Source organism: Ambystoma mexicanum, chromosome 13 (assembly GCF_040938575.1).
Source record: "Ambystoma mexicanum isolate Mex_15411 chromosome 13, UKY_AmexF1_1, whole genome shotgun sequence".
Classification (NCBI taxonomy): Eukaryota; Metazoa; Chordata; class Amphibia; order Caudata; family Ambystomatidae; genus Ambystoma; species Ambystoma mexicanum.
Window position 1 is genome coordinate 162,166,877 of NC_090938.1, and position 8,989 is coordinate 162,175,865.

At 50.7% G+C, this 8,989-nt stretch overlaps 1 protein-coding gene across 1 annotated transcript in view; it reads right to left on the bottom strand.

The window, feature by feature from the left end:
• The window catches only part of LOC138521025 (protein FAM107B-like), a 134,340-nt gene extending 126,264 nt beyond the window's left edge, over window positions 1–8,076 (bottom strand). The window contains exons 1-2 of the mRNA XM_069633533.1: window positions 8,001–8,076; window positions 7,332–7,412 (exon numbers count right to left, since the gene is read on the bottom strand). Coding sequence (XP_069489634.1) covers window positions 7,332–7,361 — 30 coding nt within the window. The 5' untranslated portion in view covers window positions 7,362–7,412; window positions 8,001–8,076. The remainder of the gene's footprint in view (window positions 1–7,331; window positions 7,413–8,000) is intronic.
• Window positions 8,077–8,989: the final 913 nt, after the last annotated feature.

Sequence of the window (8,989 nt, forward strand, 5' to 3'; positions counted from 1 at the left end):
AAGAGCACACTGAAGTTCTTCGGTCACATATTTTCTGAAGCCGGCATGACCCCAGATCCAGACAAGGTTGCTGCACTAAATGACACCGCACCCCCAGCCAATGTCTCCAAGTTAAGGTCTTTTCTGGGTCTCGCCAGCTACTGCACCCGGTATATCAAGGACTTTGGACCAGTAAGCAAACCCCTAAGACTCCTCACAAGACAAGATGCCACGTTCCTCTGGACGGAGGAGTGCCAAAGGGCTTTTGAGATCATCTGGAAAAGGGTTGCCAAGGCAGAGAACATGTCATATTATGACCCAAATCGCCAAACTGAAATGACGGGAGACGCCAGTCCTGTAGGTCTGGGGGCTATTCTAGCTCTCGTGGCCCAGAGGGATCCCGCAAGAACGCATGTCATTGCATATGCCAGCAGGAGCCTCTCTGCCACTGAACAGGCGTACTCAGAGGCAGAGAAGGCAGGGCTTGCCGTAGTTTGGGCCTGCAAACATTTTCACTTGTTCCTGTATGGCAAGCCATTCAGCGTCATCACGGATCATCCGGCCTTGCTGTTCCTGTATGGGAATCCTCAAGAAAAAATGCCCCAGAGGATAGCCCGCTGGGGGCTGCGGCTGCAAGACTATGCGTTCGAAATTGTGCACCGGCCAGGGAAAGGAGAGAATCCAGCGGACATCCTGTCCAGAAGGCCTTGGGAGGGGTGCACGCCAGAGCCCTCGGTGGCTGACAGATAACTCCGATACCTAATACACCAGACCACTCCAGAAGTGATCGATATCAGGACCATAGCCCGAGAGACGGAAAATGATCTAGCGCGTTGAATCATTTGTGAAGGCCTCGAATAGGGTATGTGGAGGAGAGCCAAAGAGAGAGGGCGAGTAGCCAGGGACCAGGAGCAGGGTGAAGGGAATTGACTGATCCAGGTGAAGGACGAACTAGCCCTGTCTGATGACCACCTCCTTCTAAAGGACTCTAAGCTGGTGATCACGCCCTCCCTATGGGCCAAAGTCATTGAGATCGCCCATGAGAACCACCGAGGGATGGTGTCAACCAAATGCATGCTACGCCAAAAGGTTTGGTTTCCGGGCATGGACTCCCTAGTGGAGGAAGCCTTAAAGTCTTGTCCCACATGCAGCCTCATCACACCCAACCGGCATCCGGAACCCTTGAGAATGTCAGAGCTTCCACAAGGAATATGGGAGGCTGTCGCCGCCGACTTCTTTGGGCCCGTGGAAGGAGGGAAATATGTGCTGGCGGTGATGGATGAATACTCCCGTTACCCGGAAATACAAATCATATCCTCCACAGCCGCTCATCACGTGGTGCCGGCACTTGATCGTATATTCTCCGCTTAAGGCATCCCAAGAGTGCTCAAGAAAGACAATGGGCCCCCATTCAATGGGCATCAGTTCGCACCATTTGCAAACTATCTCGGTTTCCACCACCGGAAGATAACACCCCTATGGCCACAGGCAAATGGCATGATAGAACGATTTATGGCTAATCTCAAGCGGGCCATCCAATTTGCCAAGCTCACCGGGCAACCGTTTGAGCAAGTCCTAAATCAGCTGATGCGGGACTACCGGGGCACTCCTCATAGCACCACAAGGGAAAACACCTGCTGAAATCATGTTTGGGAGAGACATTCAGCCACGGATCCCGCAGGCCACTCCGGGAGGACCACCCGAGGACTGTGACAGGGACCTGAGGGAACGAGATGGCACCGCCAAGGAGCACATGAAGGAGTATGCAGATCAACAGAGGGGGGCGAAAGAACCCCAGATCGAAGTAGGTGATATTGTCGCTGTGAAGCAACCTCAGACTCACAAACACACTTCAGTCTTTCAAGGGGAGCCATTGTTAGTCATGCAGAAGAAGGGATCCATGATCACGGCGCAGGGTGTGGAAGGGTCTGTCACCCGGAACTCTTCACACTTCAAGGGGATTCCTTCTCTGGGATCTCGCCACGAGTGTGGCTGAATGGTCGTTCCTCTTGACTATGAGCCCGATGATCCATATCTCGGGAACCAAGGAGAAACGGAGGAATTGGACGTGGAAGGCGCTCCTGAGGTGGAGGTTAGTGGAAGCCTGCAAGGGTCTACAAGTGTCCGTCCTCAAAGGGCTCGGAACAAGCCCCGCTGGTGGATTGAGGAAATGGGTTAGCAAACCTCATCACCTGCTCACCTGTTGTGAGGGACATGTTAATGTTTAAAAAGGGGGAGATGTCATGTTGATGTTTCAGTGTTTACCAAGGGGGTGGGTGTTCAGGGAAGGGAAGGGAAGTACGTAAGGGGAAAGGGAAATGACGGTTGGCGGGAGGCGGTACAAGGGGAAGTTTGTTCATGTTAAGAAATAAAGAGGACGTATGAAGCATTGCTCCATCTCTGGCCTCTTCTTGCTGCGCCATGCACGTTGGTCGTGCCTCACCCCACACCAGTACATAGTGTCACCCTACCACTGGTGTGCGCCCTCTACCGCTGGCAGTGCAATGCCAACTACTCCTGCCTGCGTGAGCTGAATAAAGAAGTGGCCTGAACACCCTTCCACCAGCGACACCCTGCCCCCAGTGTCACCCTTCCACTGGATTATGCCCTCTGCTACGGGCAGCGCCCTGCCCACAGACCTACCACTAGTGTCACCCCACCACTGGTGTGCATCCTCTGCTACTGGCAGCCTCCAGCCCACATTCCTGCCTGGGGGAGAGAACTAAGTAGCAAGGGGCCTCAACGCCCTGCCACCGGTGTCACTCAGCTTGCCCTGCAAGTGACCCCAACACTGTGCCATTAGGGTGCGCCCTACTGGGCCCGCCATCCATGGACCAGACCAACGTGGCCCTGGGTGCGATTCCTGCCACTCACGAACTGGACATCACCTGCCCTATCGTCTTGCCTGAGAGAAGGGAAGATGACACTGGCCAGGACTGCTGCGGCCCCATCAACAGCAGTGACTCCTGCGTGGGGGAGAAGAAGTGGCCCAGACACCGTGTCATCTATGTCCGGCCAACTAACGCCTCGCAGCCCTCAAACCCACCACCCAGAAGAAGTGCTATGAGCAAGCAAGGGTTACAGCTCCCGCCGTCTCCCTGCCTGCCCCAACATCAAGGTACTGACTGAGCCTGAATGTGGCACAACCTAAACTACCTGCTACCAGCGTCTAGCTGCCTGTCCCAACATCAAGGGACTAAGCCGATGTGGCCCATGGCGCTACCTGGTGCCGCTTTGCCGACCTTTGAACTGTACCATCAACGGACCTGGACCCATGGAAATTACTATCCTGAATGCACAGGTTAACTGGTCTCCTGCAGTACTGCAAGTGCTCGGAAGAGACTTAGCAAACGTGTTTAAATCCTGTGAGGCTCCATATAGAGTGTATGCTTAAAGTGGTCCCAGTTAAATTGATGTGAAGCTGTGCTCCCGTAGTTTGTAGGCATGCTCTAAATGGTTCCAGCAGCTAGCAATGGCTTCATTCAGTGGTTGAAGTTCCACTTACCCCAGGTTAATAAAGGGTCTTGTAAAATGTGGTAGAACTGCCACCATTCTACCGGCGATTCACTAGCCACGATTGTCACCCGCTGAGTATGTTTAGAGTGTGTTAATATGTATGTCTCAGCAACATTTGTTTAGTTCCTTTTGGAAAAGGAGGAGTGTGATGTGTGACTCTCCTATGTGTATTGCCCTTTTAAGCTGTGGGTCCCTCCCAACGTGTAATGCCCTTTTAAGATGGGCCATGGCTAATAAAATGAGGAACTGCAGGCCCGTGCATTTGAACTGCTGCAGACTCCAACCATGGAACATCTTTTGTCTCCGTCTCTCATTCTGGGCCTTCAGGCTCACACTGTGTGATCACGGTCCTGCAGGTCTATGCTGGTCTGGGGCCCCCAGACCAGCCTGGTTCCCTGGGTCCAGCCCACGCACCCATCATCCAGGATGAGTCTGGGGTGCTCCGGCGCTCAGGCTGTGTCCCCACAGCCTTACAGGGTCCTGCCCTGCAACCAAGTAAATCCGGGTGATCCCGACACACCAACATGGTGATGGGCCCCCCAGCACCTGTGTGTCCGGCCGCGTGGCCGCCGCCAGCCCCACAATATGAGGGATATCCTGAAAACATGTCAGGATTCTGGCCCTCGAGGCCTGGAGTTAGACAACGTTGTAGAATTGCAGTTTCCCAAGCCCTATGTGACACCTAATCTCTGCACTTCCATAATGCTGCTAATGACAGACGCTCTGCCATCATCTCTAAACTAAAACAAATTCCCCGTCATCCACCCTCCCACTGACCGACCTTCAAACCCCCCCCCTCGATACAAATCCCTGACTCATTCACTCCCATCACACTAGAGTTCCTCTCGCTCGTAGCAGATAGCCAACCTTCAGGCTCCCCTGAGGACCCATGCCCACCCTCACTCCTCAAAAACATCCTACCGTCAACCTGTGCATGTAGTGTCGCACGCACAATTCTCAACCACTTACTCTCATCAGGATCTTTCCCGAAAGCCCTAAAAACATCCTACATCAAACCCATCCTCAAAAAACCGACAGTCGACCCACTCCTTCCCCATAATTACCGGCCTATCTCCAACACACGTTTCATCGCCAAACTCATGGACTGCACGGCATACAGACAACTTGGCCATTTTGCAGAAGCCGTCAACCTCCTAGACCCTTCACAATCAGGCTTCAGGCCACCTAGGTGAACAGAATCTTCCCTAGCCTCCATCTAGGTTGACCTAAAAAGAACAGCCGACGCAGAAGGCTGCACTGTACTCATCCGGCTGGACCTCTCCACAGCTTTCGATACCATCGATCACACCATCAATTAGACAGACTACAAACACTAGGAATCAGAAACACAGCCTCTTATGGATCTCCACTTATCACAAATCATGCACCTCCAACAGTTCACATCCACATCAGCATGACCAATAAGGAAAGGCGTCCCACAAGGAGCATCCCTATGCCCACTAATTTTCAACTTCTACCTAAAACCCCTTCCCGCAATCGTCTGCTCATACAATCTTACCTGCTACAACTACGCAGGTGACAGCCAGACCCAGATCATCCTCAAAATCCCAAAATCTCAAGGCTCCGGCAGTCCGGACCTATCGTCATGCCTCTCGGATATTGACCACTTGAGGACAACAAACCACCTCATCCTCAATCCTGGTAAAACTGAAATCCTAGTCTGCACGAAACACAGCCCTCTTGCCCCAACCGATTCTGTGGCCTCAACCCCTAGGACAGGCACCAGCAAACTCTAACGTGGTAAAAAAAACCTTGGATGCACATTGGACTCAGATTTATCCCTCAACCAACACACCACTACTGTATCTAAAACCTGTTTCTTCCATCTACAGATTCTCAGGCATATTTTCCCTTACCTCACCTATCACCACCGTTTCTCAGCCATTAACTCCATCATCCTGTCCCGCCTAGATTATGCAAACTGCCTTTACCGAGGCGCTCCGGAATCTCAACTAAGGAAACAAAGAAACCAAAATGCGGCAGCACGTCTGCTCATTAACTTACCCGCCAGAGAACACATCAGCCCTACGCTAAAAGTCCTCATTGGCTCCTGATTCGTCGACGCACTAACTTTAAAGCCATGTGCATCACTCACTGCGCCGTCCACACCACCAGTCCGGAATTCCTTCAAGACAAAATCTTTCCCTACCAGCCCTCAAGGAATTTTAGATCTTGCACAGCATTCCGTCTAGTGGTCCCACCTCACAACTCCTCCAGTCGGGCGGATCCTCCTTCTCCGTCCAAGCGCCAATCATCTGGAAATCCCTACGCCTACACGTTTGCAACACTGAAAACCACCTGAAATTCAGAAAGGCCCTAAAATCCTGGCTCTTCGCATAATATCCCCCTGAATCCTCCCCCCTCGGAACCACACTGCCAAACCCAACATTCCCTTGGACTGACTACAATCACAGAGGCTGGCAGCATTTGCTGCGGCTCACCTGACATACTGTCGTCCCATGCACAACAACATTCCTACCCAATACACGAGGGAAGCCAGGAGCTTTTGTTGGGGCACACTGGAATAAACTCACCAGCCCTCACTGCTCAGACCTTTGCACCGGAGATACCATGAACAATGAGACCACACCGTCCACACTGGACAAAGATCGATCCAGCCAAAGAATTTCAAAGCCTACGGTATGTATACCTCACACGACCTCTATGGACGCAGGCCGCAGGCACGGCCAAACATCCATGCACCGCAGAATGCAACTATGGCTATGCTCATCTGGTCTAGCAGAGCATATAGCCGTCCACACTGAAACATCTGACATACCTCAACACCTCTGCCACTAGCATACAGCGAATACCAACGAAAAGAAATTTAGTACAACTGGCCACACATCGACTCTCTCAACAATAGCAATCTATCGTAAACCACCAACAGCGCCCACCCACATGCCTGACCTTTTTGGGCTGCTTTGTCAAGCCTAGCCAGCCACATAAGTCCTAGACCTCCGAAAATTCACACATGCATCTTCTAATCTAAAACTCTTAGAACTTCCAGCACATTGACCACGGTCACCAAGGGCGTTCCAACCACAAAGCGCATTGAGGCCGTACAAATGGGGAAAGCGCGCTATATAAATAACCAAATACAATGCAATACAGTACATATTGGGCCCAACTCTCAAAAAAGTAGGCAAACATAAAAAGCACAGAGGGTTAGCTTTTTTTTACTTGTGTGATTTCAGAAATGGGTAGCACCACTTCGGGAAGGCAATAATGCGCGGGACAGTTTCCTTGCATAAATCAGTGTCTGGAGCACACTCAGACACTAAAGTATAATTGGCTCCAAATACCAGTAATTGGGAAAAGTCAAAAAAATGTTAAAAGCATCTCCCTCTTCTTGCACGAGGGATTGTAAATGCTAGTGGAACAGCATCAGTTCATACTGGCGCTCAGCTTGAAAGAAATGCATGAACGTGTCTTAAATGACCCCGTTGTGCACTGCGGCTTCCTCTGTGTCTGTCCCAAACAGATGCTTTGAAATTCTGGGCAATTCAAAAAGCATCCACTTTTTTAATTAAAAATGCAGTTTTAAATGCAGGTGGCGAAGAAAATTATTCTATGTGTGCGTTTTATGCCCTTTTTCGTGAATAGGGTCTGGTAATTCTGGCACACGTGACGAGTATTGCACTAGCCTGCCTTCATTTGCGCCATAGAACTTTCGAGAGTTGGGCCCATTAAGTCTCAGCCGGACGCACTTCCGGTTTGTGTTCTCTGAATAAGACTAGAAACAATAGTAACAGAACGTGGCACGCGGGCACACCCTGAAAGATAACCAATGGGCAGACAAGGGAAGGACCTACCTTCTTCGCGTGTGAGTGAAATGCTCCCATTCTCCTGCCGATCAACCGCCCGCAAGCCGGGGGCGGGGCTTCCTGGGAGAACTGGACGGGACAGGAGGAATGCAGGAGACAGGGGTGTAATACAGGACTTCTAGGATTTATAAAAAGATTAAACTAGGCCGATAGTAAATAGGAGTGAAACAGAGAGCGCAATTTAACAACAGTAAAAAGGAGTAAAACATTTCTAGCAAACAGGGCAGTGAATGTCTGAAAGCGTAGAAGGAAATATCGGATAACATGGGAGTGGGAAGGTCAATGGATGAGAGTTTGCATGTCAAGGCTTAAATGGATGTGAAACGTACACAAACAACCAGAGAAAGCAAAAAAAACGTGACGAAGGGTAAAACAAACAATGGATGGAAGAATAGCAAAGTTTGGGAAGGAGCCAACCAGAAGGAGAAGGAGGTCAAAGCAGGGTTAGAATGACAGTGGAAGAGAGGATGGCTGGAAAGAGGAGGCAGGGATCAGAGAGAGGGGCATGATGTCAGAGACAGGTGTGGAGAAAATCAGCCGAAGAGATGGGTTGACGGACAGAAAAGGAGGGAGAGAGAGAGAGATACACGGGGTTTGAGGTCCCTGGGAAGGAGGAAGTGAAGAAACTCCTTCAATTCTGCTCCTTCCTCCCATTACCCTCAGATTATTAATTCTTCTCCCCAGGATCCATCGGTTGGGCTCCCCCCGGCCGCATCCCTTCCCACCAGTGTGAAGATTAGTCATCACGGTCTGCAATTAGCAGTCTCTGCCCTAATCCCCAAATCCCAGACCTTAATCCAGGCAGGGCCTGACCGCTGACACGTGACCTGCTCTCTGGCTGCCAAGGACAGACACAGGCCCGACTGCACAGAGCGATGCGACCATTGGACAATAAGTGGGATTCAAAGCATTCTGGTCTGTGTAGTTCTAAAGGCAGGCCCACACTCCATTTGACAGGTGCTCAAATTATTTTTAGCCCACCCCTGAGCTGTAGGGGTTTTTACATTTAGATTTTAGCGGCCGTTCAGCCCTACAGTGGCAAAGCAGAACCTTCAGTACTTCCTGAGAATCCTCAATCAAGCCTCCAGCCTCCTGTCAGGGAGCCCATTCCAAAATTAAGGGATTTGCGTGCTTAAAGAACGATAGGCGCATTCTGACCATGCACCCTCAAACAAATTACATGGACATAGTGATTCAGAAAGATTCCCACGTGTGGCACACGCCCTTCGCTCCTATGACACTTCGGGTGCGACGATGCCCTGGTTCACGATCAAAGAAAAAAAATCAGGGGTGACCGACCCCCTGAACTAGGAAAGTGAAAAGTATAATAAGAAATACAAAATAAAAACAGCGCCCCAACCCTGATTCATGCACTCGAGCAAACTTGCTCCTCTTTGTGAATCAGGGTGCAGCATGTGTATTTGAGGGTGTCTCCCTCATTTGCATACATGCATGTATCGCTGGGATTTGTATAGAGTGAAGAAAGCTAGCAAGCAACAGAGCACTGTACAAAAAGGCGATAAAAAAAAGGGAAGTGGGAGAGGGCAGGAGCTAGAAGAGGTGTTATAAGGGCCAATGGGAAACCTCTTTTTATTGCCTGGTAATTTCCCCTCTTCCAGACACACCCCTTTTGAATATGTTAAGCC